Genomic DNA, 23,210 nt, shown 5'->3' on the forward strand with positions numbered 1-23,210 from the left:
TTGTTTGCTCGGCCCCCAATTACAGTATAAGACGCGGAGTTGTATGGCCGTCTGTATTATGCACGCCTTACATGCCCTTTGACCCCGCCAACCGTTTAATTATGTAATTTCTTTCGGTCGATTCGCCCCAGGCCGCTACGCCTAATTGTTTCTCCGGCGAAAACCGCTTTGATGTGGAACTCGGAGGGTAGCTGGCTGACCAGTGCCGGCCCCGGCGAGCCACCCCGGGGGACGTCCTGCAGGCAGCGACACTACCTATCAATAAATACCACGGCGGGAAAGCAATAATTCAATTTTACCTCAACAATTTATAAAGATTTTTATTTATGTAACAATATTCAGTGCTACAAACGGCAAGTGCGCAAACCTACCTTGCAATTGATCAACATCTACTCTATGGCAAACACAAAACTGAAACTCCGGTTTTATTGTTGCGAAAGCATTGTTTGTTTCGAGATTCACAGAAATTGTTATCTCTAATCAATTTGGTTGATGAACCGCAATGAAAACCAGTTTTCAATAATAGTATTTGTACGAACTGAAGGCGCGCCTTATTTATTCAATACACTATAAAATGCATTCCTTCCATACACGTAAAACTAATAGCTAATGATTTAACTTCATCAGTTTGACAATGTACGATGTTCGAATTGAACAACAAAACTAGCATTTCAGTATGCAACCTTTTCAATATATTTATCGCCTGAAATGTGTGCTCATTTAAGGATACATGCGAAATACACTCGGTTGAATGAAAGCCCATATAAATGCTACTGGAGTTTGCCAACTAAACAGTATCAAAGTTGAGAAACCAAAAGTTCCACGCGACAAAATTTGAAACACAGTGTTCTAATTGAATAAATACTCCAGATTAATGTGTTTGATAGACAGGCGATGGATAAACAACAAAACGTCGAATTGAAGAGTTTGGGTTTCAAACAAATTGTTGGCGGCTCGGTCCAACGTCCTTGTCGCCCATTGTGCTGGGGGGGGGGAGGGGTGTGTGGAGTACACTACAACTTCAGTCGGCAGTTATTTCACCTGAACAGTTTTCCAGTTAGCGAACCACACGTAGTACCTATCTCAGGCGGGGCGCCGCGCGAGCCCCGCAAAGGGTGGTCCATTTAAAAGTTGGGCCTCCGACTTGGGAGTTAAATCGATCGGACGGAAATCCCGCGATTGAACCGAGTGTAACTAATTTCAGAGGTCGGTCAAGGCACCGGTTAATTGGGTACAAAGGGCTCTCAAAGGCTCCCGGGGTACACCGGCGCGGCCGCCTCGACTCTCCCGTATTTTTATAATTGAAAAGAGAAACTAATTACGTAGGTACGGCCGGCCCCGGGCTCCTAACTAACTTATCAAACCCGATACGACTGCGGCACTGTGACAGGTGCTATCGACTGATGAAATGAAGGCTGTAACGCGAGACCGTACAGCTTGGATTATTTTCGGCCCCTCGAAAATTGGATAACCCGTCCTGTTTCTGTGTTTATATTGTTGTTTTTTCACCGATACGTGTCCATTTTTTGTCGACTTTTCCCCCCGACAGACTGATTGGTCCGTATCGGATATGCAGTTTGAAATGAGGGCGTTTTTGTACGACCGGTTAATTAGCAGTAATCCACTCGGCTCTCTGTCATATTCCTTAACTGACTTTGGCCAAAAAATGGAAAACGTCAAATTAGTCGGGATCACGAGTGTCATCCCTGCAGCACTAATAGCGTTATTCGTTCTTTATCTAATTGAGACAATTCCATCCGTGTCGTCTTGTTGTCCAATTTGTCAACGCAATTCAATTTCGCTGGGAAAAATACCGATCGTGCCCTGTGCAGCCTTTGGTGACGTATTTTTGTAACATATAAAACAACAATACTACATTGAAAACAGTTGTATCCTCTAACAGACAAACCGCAACCACAGAGTGTCCTGGAACTTCCTTAAGGAAAGATTCACATGGAATTATGAAGGATAACGGGTCAATTGCTAGGGTACCGAGTATTTATGGTACGAGCAATGTTTTTGTTGCCTTATACGACCACTGTCACGAATGTGCACATCATTTGCCGTGTTTTGCTGGACACGATTCCATGTAACGGGAAAGGAGAGGCTGGACAGTTGCTCAAACACCCCAAGACGAAGACGTGGCCTGAGCCCGAGGTACCTGTGCCAGTCACTATCATCATACATTGGTTCCGCACACGGCCTGCACGCACATCTCCTTATAATAATGGGCTGCAACACTCCCACATCACAACATATCATCATCCAGCATCATGCCCACATTCCGCCACAGCGCACCTTTTGTCTAGATCCCCCCCCCCCCAGAGCTCGTCTCTCCATTTCGGTGTCCACTTATTCCGGAATAGTTGAAACATCATTTAGCCCACTTTTACGAGAGATTGATCCTCACATTCGTGCCAGCGATCTTGTCAAGTAAACAACCTAAAATTTATGCGATCCAGAATTTTCGAAAATACGTATCTTTAAAAGACTACCAACTTTGTAAAATCATATAAAATATTCAGGTGTATGTTATGAATAAATACCACAGGCCACGGAAAAGTGTTTTTGCTCCGTCATCAATATTTAAAAGCTGAATATAAATAAAAGGCTGGACTTAATACAATGACAGTATAGTACCTCATATTGTTACTGGTTGTTTAATGCATTTACACCTGAGATATATAACTTCACACTCGCATAGAAAATTAGTTTATTGTGATAAAACTAGTATCACAACTAGTAACTGATATCTCTATTGTCTCGTACTATTGTATTTAAATAGTTCGGATGCCATTTCAAACTATAGTTTGTTCAAACACATATTAACAACATATATAAAAAATTACTTCACAACATCAATGATTTCAGGTCTGCCAGTAAAGAAGTGCATTATGATTTTAATTTTGCATTTCAATTCAAAACTTTAATAACTCAGTATTATATCGGAAACGTTAAAATAATCCTTTACATAAAGTTCACAACAATTTTACTACTGTGATGAATTTAAAATAGCACTCACTAATTGAGGACTTATGTGATATTTAGATTATTTCCATCTCTAGGGTTTTTGAATACGATTATTTAAAATAAAAACGTTTACAAACTATAATAAACATTTCTGGAGATTATCTATTACATTTTTTACAATAGCTACAAGCTAACAAAACACAGGGACTCAGTAAAAAATACTAATAATCAAATAAAATAGAAATGTTTTGAAATCGTTGTTTTTGTTAATATTTTTAACGAGAGCGACATTGGGTTGCAATAATAGGCCTATTTATAACGCTCATAATAATTAAATGTTAACCTTTTATTTTCGAGAAAACCACTTAAGTAAACAGGGATACGTACTGCAACAAAAGTGTCATTGTCAGCGTTTATAAATAAACATACAAACTGATTATAAAAACACCTATTACAGTACAATGCAAAGAAACACATCACGTTACAAATTAGAACCTATGAAACATTAGACAAATAAAAATATAATAAAATAGTTTTTATAACACATCGTGTTAAGTGAGTTTAATTATCTTCAACTCAAGATGTGAAAAATAACTGTCATGGGATTTTTATACATTATGTACAATTTATAAAAAGAAGAAAAATAAAAATGTAAAATAGTTTTTAAGTATATCCACATACGTGCGATGCAAAGTTTAAGTATTATAAATCTAAATTCCTCCTCATTCAAAATTATATTGAGTAAAAACGAGTGAAATTATTTACTCTTCAAAATCTTTTTGAGGCCTTCCTTGAGGTTTGCTAGTGGCTTGTTTTCTCTTTTACAGCTGCTGCAAGTGTTCCTGGTAAAGGTACTTCCTGCTGCAGCCGTGAGTTTGTATGTATGATTCAAAATAAATACCTTGATTTTAAAACTTTGCCGCTTCTGCCCACATACTTCCATTAGATGTCCATATTCGAAAAAAATTGCCATACTTTCTTCGGGAAGCTTGCTTGAACATTATTCTAACTTTAAAACTTCATCTATTTCGTGATAAATGCATTTCTTCGATATCTGTTTTTTTAATTAAAATTTTCGCAAAGTAGGAATAATTGATTAAAATGTCAGAACAAAAAAAAATGTAATTATTGAAGCCACAACTGGAACAGATGAATTCTATGTCGAACTGTAAAGGCATGATGGCACAAATATTCAATACAAAAAATTATATTTTATGTTTTTTTAGAGCTATCTCAAAGTTTAATTGTACCAAACCTGAACCGCACGTGTAGATTTTTTATCTTTACAATCAAACATTCTCATGATAAATTTACTCTATAACACGTGTAAACTATTCGTGCTATACCTTTGTCTTCAACAAACCCCGAACTTTGAACAGTTGACTTGCAGTTGTGAGTGCTGCTACATCACTCAGGGACTAAATAAAGTTATGTGGCCACATCGGTGACAAGAAGGCCACAACGTGGCGTACTTTTGTCGTCAAGGTTGGCGACGACGACGACACAATGTGCAAGGGCGAAAGCATTTACGCAAGTTGGATTAGTTTAGCGCAATTTCCGCAACGTAATGAGAGATGCTATCGCGACTTGCAGCAAGCTGCTATATCGCTCTGGTGCCCTGATACTGCCACTTGATTGACTAGTGTTTTGTCACATTAAACAACCTCACAATGAATGATACTGGGAATTTTTATAACAACCATTTTTCCCCATACATTTTTGTCAGGAATAAATCTGTTCACCCTCATCAATCTTACTGATTAAGTCAAATATTCCGTACAGGAATAACTTAGTCATCGGCTGAGTTCAAGAGGGCGACCGTGGCTCGAACATACAAATAATGTGTTATAAACATATTTAAGATAGTATATAATGTCAACTTCTTTAAGCTGTAACTAAGCCAAAGTGATAAACAAGGGAGGCAGTTCAATAGCTGATTTAATACATATAAATAGTAAGCAACAATTTAATTACAACACAAAAATTAATGATAACTAGAAGTTATATAACATCGCATATTTGAAATTATATTAATTTTTAATTTATTTAGCGTGTAACAATTTACTGATGTCGAATTTGTTATAAATAAATGAAACTAATAAAAAAAAATTATTCTTGATTATTATGGTAAATTAACATTATTTTTTAATGACATTCGCTTCAAAGCCTCGGAAAACTAATAGCATTAAATTAAAACATTACATTAAAAAGAAGAAAGAAAATAACTCCCAAAATCCACGTTAAAACTATTTTTGTTAATATTGTATTTGGAAGTCTAGACCCCGATTAATTAATTCTAACCAAGAACCATTTGTGTTAGAAAAGAAGCATTTTAAAAAGACGTACCAACGGATCTGATAAATATTGTTTGACATTATTATTTTTCTTAAAAAAAATCCTTGCATTGACTTCTCAAACGTAAGTAACTGGTCCTAAAATAATAAATTAATACTCAAACCGAATATATTTGAGTTGTGGTGTTCACCTAGATTCTGAACTCTGCTCCATTCTCCCTGATCTATGTGAATGAAATAAGTACATAATTCAGTAAGGAAATCTGTTGCAGAACGCTAATGGCAGATTAAAGAAAACAAAAAAAGAACCTTACAAATCCTCAACTAGGAATTAATTGCTTACAGTTCATAAAAAATTACCTTAGAATATAAGGAAAAAAACTTAAAAATACCTTCTCTTTATTCAAATGACCTGTGTGCTAAGTCATTATAAAAGAATACGTTTAAGACGAAGTACCTAATTCCAGGGAATTCTCTGTGATTGAGAGTTAACTTAAAGTAATGAAAAGATTGTGTTTAAACTATCATCAGGTGTTTGCCTTAAAAACGTTATTCACATATTTCCCAATTGAAGTACTGACAAACGTATACTATGAAAGTTTAAGCTAATATTATATCCTCATTTCTTATATGAAGTATTATCTCAGCCAAGATGTTGCTCAGATGTTGGAATTAGGTACACAAATATTGTACATACAATAGGAAATATTCATTCCTTTCTATTCGTGTATGTTGATGGTATTGTATAATTGTGTAGGAAATAACGACTGCAATGCGTAATGTATTACGAACGCTCACAAGATGCAATATGATTTGAAGTCAACTGACTCTCAGTCTGGAGTCGCTGGAAGGATCTGCACAAGTCCCACATTACTCCCGATTATGGCTGTTGGTTTTTCCTGGACCTCGACATTTGTACTGTACAAGTATAAAATATCGCCCGTTCAATTACTCGCTCGTATATCTCGTCGCGGAGCGGCGGCGGCGTTCGTCGGAAACAAATTGTCTTGACAAACAGCCGGTCGTAATAACAGATGACATAAATAACAGAGTGCAACAACTAGCAGACAATAGGACATAACATAGCAGTAGGTCAGCCGGGTGTCCAGATTGCGGCCTTGGCCGAAGGCCTGAGGCCACAGATGGCCGGCCGTCCCGGTGAACCGCGTTACAAAATTGTGCGAACACTGGAGTCAATGTGTTAAATATATCACTGAGATATCGGTAAACTATTATTATTACAGCATCTCAAACTTGACTCGTACATTGGACAAAAAATTCAAAGGCAATTTTACACAGAAAAGTTATTCCATGGTTGGCAAAATGGATCGCACTCGAAAAATGTTATTTATAAACTTTCATGTACCCTTTGCTCCCATAGAATATATACGCACACTTCAATACATTGAAGATAAAAATATTCATTTGCCATCGTTTTGACATAACATAATTATAATACTTTAAAAACGAGTTTTAAAACACTGTTCGAAACATACAAACATTTTTTTTATTTATTCAAATTCGACGACTAAGAATATCAATAAAAATTAACCTAAAATACTGTCAACAGAACTGGCTCACCAACTCAGTTCTAAAACTAATACAACTAAATCGCCTCAGATAAATTTAATTACTCTTTGATTTACAGCAGCCCTTCAAATTTAAATCGTGTATTATTATTATGTTTTTTTTTTTACTTTTGATTTTTATATTTTTATTTATTTATGACTTGTAAAAGGTGTAGATTTAACAAAAAAAAAATTAAATTAAATAAATTGTAAAGATATATGTATATATATATATATATATATATATATATATATAATTTCAATAAACGTTGAATCGCAAAAAGTACTTGCTCCGCCGGTTATACAAATTTAATAAATGTATATATATATATATATATATATATATATATATATATATATCTTTACACCGTGTGTACATACACGTTTCTCGGTATATATGTATGTATGTAAATATGATTGTATAAGCGGCAATAGCCTGATTTAATTTTCAATATAGATTGAATCACAAAAAAAAAAAATTAAAATAGATTGACTCTACCTGGAGTCTCTCATATATATAAATCTTTTTCACATTATCTAAATGTTGTATTTTTGGATCGCTTAACAATCATCTGAAATACTACAAATAAAAACTAACAAGTAAATCTAAACAACGGCAAGATCGAGAAAAAAACTTTACTGTACAATAGCACGTTATGTTTAAATTAGTGATAATAATTAATGACAAGGAATTATTTAAAGGGCCATTGGTCGTACGTTTTAATCACCCTCCGTAGCCAACTCCATGATCGTTTATGCGGAGTGAAATTAAGCCGTTACCGCTCCATCTGCCGCCTACAATCATTAACCCAAATAACGACCCGATGTTTTTCAATCCAAAACTATTCATGCTGAATATAAAACTGCCAGCTAGCAGTTAACGACACCTGTGATCTATGGCAGACACGGAGCTAACCATTCATAAAAACATTTAGATATCTACCTCGGAGTTAGCGGCCATTGTTACGGTCTAAATGTTGGCTTTCGTCTCAAGTGTTTCGTTGAAAATAGTAAAACACACGAGACACGTCTGAATTTCACTGTCGTATGTCCAGCTAGTTATGTCCACTAGTACTGAAACACCATTATATCTGTTTAAAGAATTTAACCAGTAAAACTATAACTCAGCATATTTTATTAGCATATAAAAAGGTATTTTTTGCAACTTTTTCCCCTCTTTTTTAAAATAGGGTATTTTGAGGTAGATCTCAAAATTTCTTGTGGAAGTCCCCATCAAGTGACACCTCGTTTTAAATGTAGTGGTAAAAGATTTGGAATGGTGAAAATTGAAGGTCCCTGTCTTATGCCATAAAGGTATGTTAACTGGTTTTATTAGGCGAAAGTGTGGAAACAAAAAAATAGATTTCCATACCCTATTAAGAAATGCAAAGTATGGTTTCACTAGCTAAAGCGGCTAATATAAGGGCGTGTCCATACTTTCGACTGACCCTGTATATCATATACACGTTATTTCGGTTACACAGATACGTTTGAAATAATCAAATGAAACTAAATGTTATTTTAAATGTACCTTTGACCTGTTCTACATTTAACTTAACTTAATTTGACTTTTAAAATTGCCTATTTTCTGTTGTACAAGTACTTAATTTGGATGAATATTAATAAGTTAAGTTCAATTGGATCTCTTTAAATTATTTGATAAATGTGTGAGTATAACAATAAAACTTGACTTAGATTCATCCAATTTAAGTATTTGTACGACAGAAAAAAACCTAATAAATAAATCAAATTAGAGTAAAGTTAAACTAACTGGTCAAAGATTTTATTTTATTATTTCAAATGTAAACTAACTAACTGAAATGAATTTTTACTTATAATATGTTTCTTATTTTATATTTAAAACATTATCAATGAAATATTTTATTTCGCTGTTTCATTGTTTTGAAATGTGTAAGGTACGTTAATGTGCAGGTAGAACAATATACTCAAGTGGAACTGATCACTTATGCAGGTGTTTGCAATAAAAGACACCCTAAACAACAGAAAAACATTTTTATGAAATCAATCCGATTATCCAATTGTTTAACAAAAAGACGCGGAATCACCTCTCGGCATTAATCACACAGCCTTGACACAACAATTACCACGCGGGTGATGTAAGTACCGCCTGTAATATACTGCCAATTACCTTCAATCGGCCGCGCCAAACGTTATTTATAATTATGAATAATGCGCCAATTATAGCCCAAGTTATTTCCTCCCAATCCAATCACCGGTTGTTTCTCCGCTCTTTCCCAGCTCGCGGATCATTTTTTCCTTTAATTGTTTTTGTTTCGAGTTCGCCCAACACTTTTTGTTGTTTCTGAAGTTCGCTTTATTAATTAGTTTTCAATAACGAACCTAGTTATTCCGGAATAATTAAAATGTTCTCTCTGAAAAATGTGTAAGCCACGTTCCTGTGCAGCCACTATCACATGACTGAAAACTCTTGCTTGTTTTTTCATGTTCTGCACAAATGCTTCTAACTTAATAAAATTGTTTATAATATATAATGTACGTAAAACACGAGTTATAAGTGTATTGTGTGAGTTAAAAGTACCTTCCTGCTACACCTGCACGGGTTTTAATGTGGCGAGTTCGCTTTTTGGTTGGGTTTTTTTAATGTCCAGAGTCACACCCTTTTAAGATGACTCCGCTGAAGAGAGAAGTTTTCTATCACAACTTCAAGAGGAATTATTAGGAAATTGGTGGTTCTCAGATAATTTTACAGCTGATGGAAAAATGGCACAAACTATGAATTGTGTTTATAGTATGTATTAAAAGTCAATTACGATTTTTTTTAATGCATTATACATAAGAAATTACATTTTTATTAACATGTCACTTTCGAAAATAATAAGTTTGAAATGAAATACCGTGTTTCTTCAGGTTTGCCTTCAACATGTTTTAAATCACTACATACCATACATTAAATGTCAAAAATTCATATTTTTCTTCTAAATCTCAAAGGCCTGTGACTTAGAGGTTGCTGTATAAATTACGAATAACGAGATTGTATACACGCGTGTGGTATGCGGGTGGAACGAAGTAGCCGACACTGACGACTAAGATGGCAGCACTGAATAGTTCCGATAATTACACAACTCGGCGTTCTTCACGTTGATGGAAGTAATACAACTACTCAATAAATGTTGGTAACACTGTAGACACTCTGTGCTGGAACTCGAACCCGGCCTCCAACAACGTGTATCGCTTTGGTACTGACTATATTGTAACAACACTCAATTTGCGCCCCCACCCGCCTCATTCTGACCTCCCACATCCTGATAACACTTCCGAGCCATCGGAGGGGGTCCGGTGAAGAACGTGCCTGTGGTTAGGAAACAATAAACAGATTGACACCGCAAGACGGGGGTGAGTGGGGGGGCGAGGGGGGAGGTAATAGGAAACAGAACACGTCCGCTTAACCCGCGCAACCGGCCCAATGAAGAAAAGTGGTGTTTTCCCTGGAAAAAGGATTGGCCGGGGGAGAAGTTTTTCATTCGACTAATTCCCGTTTCTTTCCCTAAGTGATTACCACTTTAAAAGGCTCTGGTAATCTCGGCGCGTCGATACCATTGCCCGATTGAGTCGGGCCGGGCCGGTCCATTTAAGTAATTATTTCAGGGTAACACCGCGTCGACACCCAGCTACATCTCAGATTGTGTTGTCAGTGTCGTCAGTGTCTTCGCCCACCCCTCTCACTTTCACCACTGCGTAGCGTAGTGTTCACCTACATAAATATGACGTCACATTGCGCTCAGCGGCATTCCTATCATTAGGAACGATGCACTTTTTCGTAATTTTGTGATAAGTAAATAATAGCAATCTCTATTGCCTAGCGACAATTATTAACTATATTAAATGCTTCAACAGAGTAAATTAAGGAAATACGTCGTGTAAATGGTGTTTTTATACAAAAACATAAAAACGTATAATTCTTTGTTTTCAAAAATTTAAAGAACCTTCATCCCTCATCATGAACTCAAAAACAGAATGAACCGCCCTTGAATAAATACGATAAATAACCAGGGTCAGTTTTAAAGATAATTAATTGGGTACACTACTTAACGTTTTCTATTGGACTTTTTTAAACAAACTCCGTAGTTATGTTTAGTGTGGTATGCGAAATTCGGATATTCTGACTGACATTCGCATTAGATCTAGTTTCCAACGTCCAATTGAACCGCTTCACCTCACAATGAATGGATTTTTTATTCTATAAGGAACAGTCAGCACTGTTAGATCCTGAGATGATGAACCTGGAAATCTCCACAACGCTCCTTGTCATAGGGGTTATAACGGACAACGGGACAAGGACTAACAGTAGCCTATAAATCATTCTTACAAGTAGACTGGCACGCTTGTTTCCCCGTGTCACGCATTACAATGTTCGTTAAACATTACAAAGTTAGTAAAAAGTAATTTATTTATTTCGGAATCACGTAAACATTTATGTTATAGACAGAGGTTTAATTGTTGAAGGTTTCAAATTTATTTTTGTACTTGCGATAAAATTACAAGCGTTGCTGATCAACGGTTATTTGAATAAAATATAACCGTAACACTAAAATTGTAATCGTATTTTACAACGGAAATGATGGTTTAGTAGCAATGTGTACACGTCTTAAGGTGACCGCAACTGAAAAGTAAGGTTCATATAATAAGCAAATAAAAAATTGACTTTTTCATTTTCCAAACGGTTTACATGCACATTAGTATCTCGATTAACCCAGTTAATCCGGAATTATGTACAAAATCGTCTATTACATATACACAATCACATAAAGCAGTATTACCTTATCGCAATAATAAACTACTCATAATTTAGCGTTCGTTAACGTTTTTACCAAAAAATCTATTCGGTTAATCCGACAATCGGTTAATCTTTTTCCGGTTAATCGAGATTTAGCGTTTTTATACGATACAAACAAGAGGATTATTATTATATTTACTAATATACTTACCACTATAAAAATGCTATTGCTATGTTTTTAACTGCTCATATTAAATCGTCTCTTTACAATGTATCACGCAACGCTGCGTTTAGACAACAGTTTCCTGAAAGAACCATTATCACTGCTTGTTGACGCTGACTTACCGACATACGTGTAAAGGATACGCATTAATATTCATTCGCGATATGTTAATACTCGCGCCTATCTACAGATTACATAAAACCATTTCTTTGTATTCCATTTCCTAACCGCTTCAAATTATGATAGTCTCCGTATTATTATGCATTAAGAATTACTTAAACGTCACTTATTTAAAAGTCTTTTGGGATTTAAGTTAATTACCTGACATGAATTATGTATAAGAGATGAATTAAGTATAATTGAGCCGCGATTGTGGAGATAGCGGCGGCCTCCGTGACTGGTTAAGACAAATATGAATTTAAATAGCCGTTTTCCATTAATTTCACCAAGGAGGAGGGTAAGGAGGGACTAATGGCGGGAAAAATGACTCTTCACACATACTTGTCCGAGTGATGGTGAAAGTAGGCTTCTGATATTTTGCATTACAGTAAACACTTTGTTTTCTCATATAATTTTTGACGAAATTAATATGATTTACTTTCGAAAAGGTTGTCCGTGGTAGCGTATAATTTATAGATAAAAACTATTTATTAAAAAAATATTTAGCGTTCAGTTCTTTTGACGATGTTAATTTGGAGAAATTGCTTTACTGCTATTGCAGGAATATATCCAGTACGTTACTTTATGTAATAAATAGTTCTGATGTAGCCTTTACCAACTTGGCTTCTTAAAAATTAAATTTAGTTACGAAATTCCACTTAAGTATCATAAACCACTTTTCTTTGTCTGAATTGAATTAGGAACGATGAATTCTAAATAGTTTCATGCTTCCCGACTATCTAGTTTTCTTAGGTAAATTTTTGAATTCTAAAAAATTAAACAATATTTCAGAATTCTACACCACAAACTAAATACCTATTAATGTTCTTATTTCAGATCAACAGGCGTCCCAGTCATGTATGCATAAAGCGAATAGAGTAGAATGAAAATACATGACCAGCGTAGTTTTGTGATATACATACAAAATATTTGAATTTTGTAAGCAATCTATCAGAATAATAATTGCTATATGGTAAACTAAAAGTTTTCCATCAATATAGTTAAAAATATATATATATATATATTTAAAATTTACAGCCAACTACAAAGAACAACTACTAAAACTGCTATATTGGGTAAAATAATTTTAAAAATTATAATTTAAAAATGTATAATGCAGAATCAGCGCCTTACAAAGAAACCAAATAAGACAATTAAATGACATTTATAGAGATCCTCCACAACTTCATGTTGGTAACTAATATTTTTGGATGACAACACCGTCGTCGGTTCAGTGTAAACGTACAAAACTATAATTTACTATTTATTTTGGCCACGACGCTTTATGTCTCTACATCTTAGAATCAACCTTATATTGTTTGTCTAAATGTGCCTTAACCAGAGGACGAGACATACATGAATATGAGACAAGAGGCAGAGATAACTACCGTTCGGGAATGCACAGAACGGTGGTTTATGAACATTTGCCTTCGCAGGCAGGTGTTCATTTTATAAACAGATTGCCGAACAACAGAACAAAATTTAAAATGCCTCAACGCCCAAGGTGTTAAAAACTCATATCAAACTCTGCCTGGCGTCAAACGCTTTCTACAGTGTTGATGAGTTTCTGGCATTCAACTGGGAGACCACGCGATGAGGAAACTGACTCCAGCGCCGAAAGTGGGCGTAATTGGCATGGAATGAATGGGGAGTGAATGTTTGAATGTTGTAAGTTTAAATGTGGCCTTGATGTGGGATGAATGAAAAAAATCAGGTATGAAAATTTATGTTTGCTATGCAATACATATTGTTAACTGCAATTAAACGATTTGATTTGATTTTGAGGAGTGGGGCCATATGGCAAGTAAGTCTTTAGCTGTTGTCACAATATTGTGCTATATCTATAGTCCGTTGCCATTTCATTTGAGTTTTCTTAGAAGTCCCGAAATAAGAGCCATTTTGACCAAAACTCTGGATGAAAGTTAAGTGATGTTTAAGGGTCGGAGTGGCTCACCTGGGTTTCAGTCACGACTCCGCCGCGGCCGGCCCACCTTGCCCTTGCGTACTCCGGTGCCAGGACCCGCCGCTACTGCCGAGCCCTTGAGTAGCTTGTGCCAGTCCTGCTCACACACCAGGCTGCCCGCCAGCAGGTAGTAGCGGTCTCCCTGTACCAGCTGGGCCCCGCACTTGCTGCAGGCGAAACACTTGAGGTGGAACACGTGGTGAGGCGGCCCCGAGCCTCCACCCCCGCCGCCGCCCCCGGCGGCCCCCGCGCGCATCACGAACTCGCTGGCTGGGATGGTGTGACCACACGCGGAGCACGCTCCGGAGTTGCCGAACAGCCTGTAACAACAGAAAACACAACATTAACAGATGCTCTGGGGATTCTGTGTACATTACCCAGGTAATACTGAGGACTGTCACTAACGGGTATTACAACATTACAACTGGAAACAATCTGCAGCCTTGTATCTTCTGACAAAAGGATCAGATTCATTTTGTAAGTCCATCCTTCAGTTTGTATGCAGCAACACATAACTTGTGGGTCATAGAACAATAGTCAAATTTAAATAGCGCCCAAGATCAAGATAACCGAAAGATTTTCAGTTGCTTCCAATTTGGCCACTGTGTATCTTGTATTAACCCGTACAGTGGCGTAGTGTAGCGGGTACAACGGTTATCGCAAGATAACCGGATCAAGCACCGTCAAGCGTGGCAGCTGCTTGGATGGGTGACCGCTGAGCGATCCTGTCCTTGCAAGCAGCCCGCCTGCTCGGCCATTGGTGGTGGTTCGGAAGTCACCTTTAAGCCGTTGGTCTCCAGGTTAAGTGTTAGAGAGAGCTTCTTAGCCCTAACTTCGGCTGGTAAAATAAGACATCTTTACTTCTTTTACAGTGGTTCGATGACAAATTCCTAGCAGCCACTTAAGTGTCGAATTGCCCGAAACAGAGAATGCCGGTAGAGACTTCCCAAGTGAACTTCCCAATAAATAGATACGAATCGCCCAGTGACCTACAAACCACGATTAAATTTAACTAGCCCAAGTACTAAAAAGAAAGTAAGAAACAAATCTACTTAACATGGATGGCTTCGAACACGTAATAGACAGTACAGTTGGTAATTCAACTACAGTATTACAAAATCACTAACATCTAAAATATACCTATTTGTAATATTCACAGCATGTTCAAACTAGTTCTTCCACTATTATATAAAATAGTAGTTTATCAATTCAATAAACCAATATTGGCACTGTAACTTGACATGACTATACGGCGAGCGCCCGTCACGAATGGTAATAGTTTTGGCCGCACGCCTACGTACTGTTCCCCAGTCTGGTTTATATAACCTCTCTGCGGCGATAGTGGAGCGCAACTCAAGGCTAAGTAAGGTCTCAATAACAAGGCAAGCAGCAATGCAGAATAAACGTAAATCGGCATTCCTTAATATTAAAACTTAAAATTCGCCACAATTCAAAAGCATTTACACGTTCCCCGGATGTCGAGTACTTATTTAGATCAAACTTGAAATCTAAGTATTTTAAGTTAAAAAAGCTCAATTATCCTTCTCTAATGATTGAAATTCACTAAGTTTCAGCTTCGCTAAAATAATGATTTGGTGGATATACCAGATACAACCATGATATATATATATATATATATATATATATATATATATATATATATATATATATATATATATATATATATATATATATATAGTCTTGCAGTTTAGTACCAACAATCTTGGTTGAATTGGAAGACCTGCTTCTAGGGCTACATCTACATATCAGCACTGAATTGCAGTGATGATTCCATATATTTTGTTAGAAAGCACGCAATATTCATTAACTCCACGGTGAGAAATCACAATACTGGAACACGCTTAAAACTTCACCAGGAATTATCCATGCATAATTCACGACCGGTTTCGTTAAGGCAAATTCTGAAGATTGGGGAACGGTGGAAGTTATTAAATTTACCAAAAACTGAGTTTTTATGTAAGGAATTTGTTGTTATAAAAATAATAAGTTCTTCAAGCTTACTAACTCGATTCTAAAATGGCAATCATCAAAATCAAAACACCCGTCTATGTTTATATTTAGGAAAAATTCCTCTCCAAATAAAACTTTAAAACACCATATGACCTTACTCCTCACTGTTCATCCGTAAGGCTGTTTATACCAATTATGAAGCTAACGCTTAGTAAAATTTACTAGGTATCCTTCCGTGTCCACAGCTTGATTTTGATTTTCGTGTTCCAACCTTGAGGGTTTGAAAAAGTTATTTTCCTTAAAAAGTGTGTATTGGTTCTATTTATAGCACACAATATTTATTGTTGTCGTTGTTTTGTTACTCGACCATTCCTATTGTTGTTATCGTTGTATTTAAATGTTTATTACAAGTTAGATTTTTTTTATAATCATATACAACTGTTGATATTTTTGGATGTTTATTTTTTCATATATCACATAATTACACACAATTTTATTTATTGTTGGTTTAAATACGCAATTTATTGTTATCATTAAATATCGACTCTTGTGTTTCTAGCCATTCTTTTTCATACGTGTGTGTTTTTGTTATATTTTTGTTGAATGTTAATACTATTATTTAATCCTTCTCTGTACATTGCGCCTACTATTGTGAATGTCTCCTTGGGTTATTTTAAAAACAGTTACATCGCATTTACAACGTTTTTTAGGCACTGTATACCAACTTAGCTGTCTTGAACCTTATTGTACGTTATTGAAAAAATTTGTTCGTTGATAAATAAATAAATATGCTTAATTTCATTCACATACCACAATCTTGTAATTCTTGATTCCATTTGTAACAAAACCTGTTTCAAATAATTTAATATATCAAAATGAACAATCTTGAACTGATACAAGACTTTCTAGCGTATTCGTTTTGTGAAATCAATCTTGAGAAGATTAATGGCACCAGGTAAGACTTCCGTTCGTACCTCACTAAGCGGCCTCGGTTGCTCAGATCTAGTGTAAGTCAGGCCGCGTCAATTAACCCAGATAGCTCATTACCTGGCCACGTTCGCAGATCGTATAGTCTCTCACTCTATTAGATCAAGGTTATAACGGCCAATTAAGGTTGGGACACACATAACCGCACCGTGCCCGACACGTCAGTCGGCCGTGTGTTGACCGTCATACGGTGAAAGAATTGCAGCGCAGTTTTCAACCTGCAAGTCCACACATGTCCGCACCGACACCAGACCGTAGTGGCCGCACCGTGCCCGCACCGTCACCGATATGTGGGAGTTTGAATTTTGACGGGCACGGTGCGGTCTACGAGGGGCATCATATGTTGTTTATTGTTGCGTTCTTCTTTTTAAAACTATTTAAGTAGTCTACACGTTCTATTTTATTGAATTATTTAGTATAGCCTACTAACTCTACATTCTGTGTTCGCGTAACAAAATCATATTTATTGATAAAAAGTATTACATTTTCTTACCTTAGAGTAAAACTCTAGTCATATTTTCTTATTACAACAAATTTGAAAACCATGTTGTACAGTGATTTCAAACAAACTAAATTCGAATAATAAAAAAATCTATAAACATTTTTCATTAATTAAAAAATAATAAGAATGTAATTATTTGCGCAAAAATCTATTTTTCTTTGATGTATTGAAGTTACTTGACAAATTTTATTCCGGTATTTTGTAAGGGTCATATTTATAATGTTTCTATGACATTTTTATTTTTGTATTCTTTTCACTTCAAATTGAAGTAAAAATAAAAATATTTTATTTATAATAAGATTTTCAAGCAAGAAAAACCCATGTTAAAAATAAATAAATAATAATAAATCATTTATTTTCCATAATAACAAACTGAATATTACAAATAAATTTTATTGCCAGTGCTTAATAATAAATACTATGACATAACGTATTTACAATAGCAGTAAATAACAAACACAAAAATGTTTTCTACTTACTTTATTTCTAATTTATGTACTTAGAGTAATAAAATATAAAAAGTAGGTTACATTCTTTTAGATTTGTCTTTCTTTTTTTTTAAAACTAATAATTAGGCCAATAGATTTACAAAATAAGGGAAATTTAAATACCCCATAAGAGGCTGTGCCTGTGTTGGGGATAATATATACAAAAAGGGTAAAAAAATAAAAAATAGCGGAATCGAGCAAGAATGAAATGATAAAAATGAGTTATTTTAGCTTATGTAGTAAATAATGTACTCCTTACGTTTCAAAGTTTAAATTTAGTATAACTAGTGTGCTGTATTAAACAAAAAGGATTTATGCATGATTTACAATTCAAATATTAGGCTTTACACATGTAACATTAAATATTATATTATAAATAATTATTTTATAATGCTCTAAACGTGTCTATTTAAATATTATTATAACTTAGCAGACAAGACTAACCATACACTAATGTATTATCTTAAAACAAATACTCAATATCATTTTGACCGATCAACCATACTGTAATTTTTTTAGAAAATATATTTATGTTTCTACTATTTTTGACTAATTCTGGCAATAAATTATTTGTCCTCGGACCTATAAAAGAAAAACATTTTGTTAAAATCCGTTTTTTGTAAGTTCTCCAGTATATATTTTACAAATATTTACTATGGTTTACAAATTATTATAAAAGGGCTTGCAAACATGGCAAACTCTCTGGCATCACACTATAGCTCTTGGGTTTAATACAAAAAAAACACTAAATATACTGTTTATAGTGTATTTGACCGAAATTCGTTGCAATGAAACACAATGAACAAGAATTATAGGGATAAAAAATATAACCAAGATAATGATATTTAAAAATTTTACATACTAGCTGATTGTACAAAGCTTTACTGTAGCATTACAATGTTTCATTCATCAAAGCGATTAATAAAAATAACAACAATGATATTAACAATTTTCTCAAGCAATACTTAATCTTCCGAATATTTTTTAAGTATCTGTCACTTCGAATTCAAAAGAAACATGCTCTAGTACAAACAGTGAGATTGTTGCGCTCGGACTGCATACGGACATGTGTGGCCTCACGGTAACCGAGCCGAGCCCGCACCGACAATCGGCCGACTCACGTGTCGGGCACGGTGCGGTTATGTGTGTCCCAACCTTTAAAGCGCTGTGATTGTGTTTTTACTTTATACTCCTTATCGGTTTCCGTCGCAGAGCCGCGCCACCTTATCGTGTGCGGTTCTACTTTACGGCTGAATAGCTCAATACACCACTCCGCTGTGTTTAACTAGCTTATCCGGGACGATATCTCGCTGTAATTGCATATTACCCGATATTAATTGATATCGTGAGATGAAATCGACGGCTTTCCTAAGCTGAATTACAAATGTGGTCTGCGGAACGATTCTAGGCGGAAAACACTTTCTCCGTCAGAGTGTTTCGTCACCAGTACTTAAGTGGTACCGCACGGTATCGATCCTTCTGTTGTACTTGTATTGATGTCGCACAGCCCTTTGTGCTAGGGTGGAAATGATAGACTGTATGAAAAGACGACGTAATGAAGTAATAATATTTTGAATTCTGGGACCTGTCACTAATAACAACACGTCAGAACCATTAGTCCGTCCACTACGTTACACAAGCCCAGCAGATAACAATTTTAATATGAAATATCGTTGAAAATTGCTTCGCTACAAGATTTCCCCAATTACACACTGAATACAATATGCTTCTGAGGTGTATCAGATTCAATTAGAATTCGATTATGAAAGTCCGAACATGTGCACCTTCGAGTAGATAGTGTTACTGCTAGCTTTGTTATAACGATCGATTAAATCGGCAGGGATTATCTCACGGGTAAATATATTTTTATTCAACTTGCGTTTCTAATAAGCGAGGAGCTAAAACGTCTTTGTTATAACCTATTGTGTATTAAAAATAGGAAGTGTTACACGCCACATAGCTAATCATAGTTCGGCCTAATTAAATCACCAGAAAATGGTTGCAACAGTCTCACCATTAATACTTGAGAGTATTCTCTTTGGGGCCGTAAACGAAACCATGCAGTTGACCCACGTAGAAAATACAACCACATATTAATATTCCATTCATTTCCTTATATAGCTTATAAGTATATTATCTACCTAGTATGTCTCATCAAATACTTTTCACATTATATCGCAAATTTTATTTTTAACTAGCTTTAAATGTGTTTTTAAATTTAGCTTTCAATCAAAAAATCTTGATAACACATTGGCAGAGCACATAGTTTTTTCTAGTATAAATTACTAAAACTAATGAAAGTTTTTCAGGCCAACACATTTATGTTACCTAATCTATCGGAAAATTATGAATGTAACAACATTTTGTTACGGTTCTTAAAATCAGAATAAATTATATGCGGGCGATACACAAACATTGTTTCTTGTTCGGTTAATTTTGGTCTTTGTCTTTCGACAGACTATGTTATACAGTAATTATATCAAACTCAATTTATATACAATTTTTAGTACTCATAATAACTACTTTTTTAATAACAATTGGACTATAAAATACGTTTTAAAAGCTAACATTTTGAAAACCGCTCTGAGTACTTCTATGTTTTTATACTTTCACAAAAATTAAAGCCCATTACAAGATTCTCAGAATCTATGTATGTCAAAGGGACCATGGAAACCAACCCACAAACCAAATCTACTGTCTTGGACGAAGAGCCAAGCCCTCAGGTTATGGGCCTTATCAAAGAGTATATCTATATTATTAGTCAGTTTAGTTTCTATATTATATTTTACCATATTAACAATAACACTATTTCAAGAAATCTTCTACAATGGTCTAACATCTTTGTACTATACATATTTTTACAGACTTACAGAATATTTTTTCACAAAACGGCGGGACTTACCCGCCTTCAAATTTAAACAGCTATGCCGACCTTACAATACACGGTCGTCTCGTGGTGCGCGGACAGTAAATACCCTGATTACGTTAGCAAAATTAAAAAGTTTCAAACCTTTACATCAAACCCAACAGTTTCATGATTATCCGTATACACGAATGCAAATTTACAAAAATACAACCCGATTACGTGGGCGTACACCTGCACTTAAAAACAACTGAATGCCAGGACCTAATCAAGCAGGCCCTTGATTTATAACTTCATTATAAATATACGGTTTCGTTATAACTGATCAAAAAGTAATTAGATTAAAAAAACCTAAGAAAAAAACGATGCGCTGATAGGAGGTGGCACTGTTTAACGAACGCGATAAATAACTGATCGCGTAATCATTAAAAAAATGAAAACAGGAATCGGAGTCTATTAAACGGCCCTCGATCTCTTTACTCCGGGCGAGCGGACGTCAAACGCCCACTAAATAAATAACATTAATCAGGGAAAAAAACAAAACAACAAGCTTTTAATACAGATACAAAGCCCAGATATCTCTTAGCGCGCATTAAAAACTAAGTGTAGGTCGCGAGCGGTAAACAAAAAAAGATCGCGATTGTTTTCATTTAAAAGGCGCTCTCATTAAGAGTTACGGGATATCCGATAAATAATAGAGGTACTTTTAATTATCAGACAAATAAAGCCCATATTTACATTTCATTCCCATTTAAAAGTACAACAACTCCATACTTATTTAGTTAATTTAATAACGAAGATTGAATAACAAATCAATATAATTTTAATATCGGAAACAAGAGAAGTCGCCCGGTTGTTGGAAATTGTGCATATATAAAAAAGGGGCGATGGGATCAAAGAGGGTGGTGGGGGGGAGGTATTGAGGTATGTGTGATAGGATGACACATGTGTGTTAGAAGAGGTGTGTCCATAGTTGAAGACCAATCGACCAAAGGAGAATTCGATAAATATTCTAATAAAACGGATAGTAAATACGATGTTTAATAACATTATGAATATCATCTCGGACATTATTATAAATCATGTCAATTTTATTACCAAGATAGTTTCTACAGGAAACGTGTCAGGAGAAACGTCCAGATTGTAATTTTTTTCCCATGTTCATGTTTGATTCTAGTTTATAAATTGTATTTAAGCTTTTAATATTTTTTTAAACAACAAAACAAATTTTCCATACTGTAATAATCCAAGTCTAAACCGGTTAGGTCTTTAAAGCATATTGCTACTCCAGTTGGTATTTGTTGTTTACATAAAAATATTCAACCACTCGCTAGTTTCGGCTCTGTTCATCTTTTCAATCTCATTATTAACATTTCTTTAGGAGATTCTATAAATTTAAATTTTGAATTGTATAATAACCGGCTTGTTTTCCTCCCCTTTGTTTTATTTGTTTGTACGCCCTTTTGATATTACTGACAACGTACCCTCTTGAAATACGAGCATGTTTAAATCGTGTTTTACAATGAAACTCTTGAGACTACGAGCATGCTTTAAATCGTGATACAATGAACTACCTTGGAAGTTACCGCAGACTTGTTTACAATCCGTGTCCTTACCATAATGGAAACTCTATGAACTACGAGATGTTTTTTAAATCGTGTTACACATGAACTCTTCGAACTACGAGATGTTTAAATCGTGTTTTACAATGAACTCTTGAACAATACGAGATGTTTAAATCGTGTTACCAACTGTAACTCTTGAAACTAACGAGATGTTATACATCGTGTTACAATGAACTCTTCGAAACTACGATGTTATATATCGTGTAACATGAACTCTTGAACTACCGATGTATAAATCGTGTTTACAATGAACCTCTTGAAGTACGAGATTGTTTAAAATCGTGTTACGAGATTTTAAATCGTGTTGCAATGAACTCTTGAAACTACGCAGAATGTTTAAATCGTGTTAACAATGAACTCTCCGATATTGAATGTAAGTTTCTTGGAACACAACTGGCGTAAGCAATTTTAAACTTCCCTACGACTAGTAATGATTCATACAAACTTTACTCAAACATTAGCTTTTTATTTAATATTCTTTTATGAATATATATTGACATTAGAAAATTTAAGTTTGAATAATTATTTTACTCTCGATATCAAGAATCATAAAACTTTTATCGTGTTTTTTCCAAAGATTTACAAAAACAACCAATTTCTTATGTTGCTTTACGTACTACAAAAATCGAGTGGATTAACTTGTATATTCCTTGATTGAATATATGTCAAAAACTTCAAGAATTGGAACAGCAATAGCTATTTTTACCTTCCCGAATATCTTCAAAAAAGACGTTAACGAATCTTGCATGTAACTTGGTTATGTTAATTATAAAGAACACCGACGGAGCCATTCGGAAAAGTACGTTGTCGTTGTTCCAGTCCGTCTTGGAGCGATTAAAAC

General features: G+C 35.1%; 1 protein-coding gene across 6 annotated transcripts in view; it reads right to left on the minus strand.

Moving 5' to 3' along the window:
• LOC124365038 (LIM domain transcription factor LMO4.1) overlaps window positions 1–23,210 on the minus strand; it is a 388,133-nt gene that overhangs the window by 33,323 nt on the left and 331,600 nt on the right. For all 6 annotated transcript variants that reach the window (XM_046820930.1, XM_046820931.1, XM_046820934.1 and 3 more), the window contains one exon: window positions 13,925–14,253. In XM_046820930.1, the coding sequence (XP_046676886.1) occupies window positions 13,932–14,253 (322 nt within the window). In that variant the 3' untranslated portion in view covers window positions 13,925–13,931. The remainder of the gene's footprint in view (window positions 1–13,924; window positions 14,254–23,210) is intronic.

This window comes from Homalodisca vitripennis, chromosome 6 (assembly GCF_021130785.1).
Source record: "Homalodisca vitripennis isolate AUS2020 chromosome 6, UT_GWSS_2.1, whole genome shotgun sequence".
Classification (NCBI taxonomy): Eukaryota; Metazoa; Arthropoda; class Insecta; order Hemiptera; family Cicadellidae; genus Homalodisca; species Homalodisca vitripennis.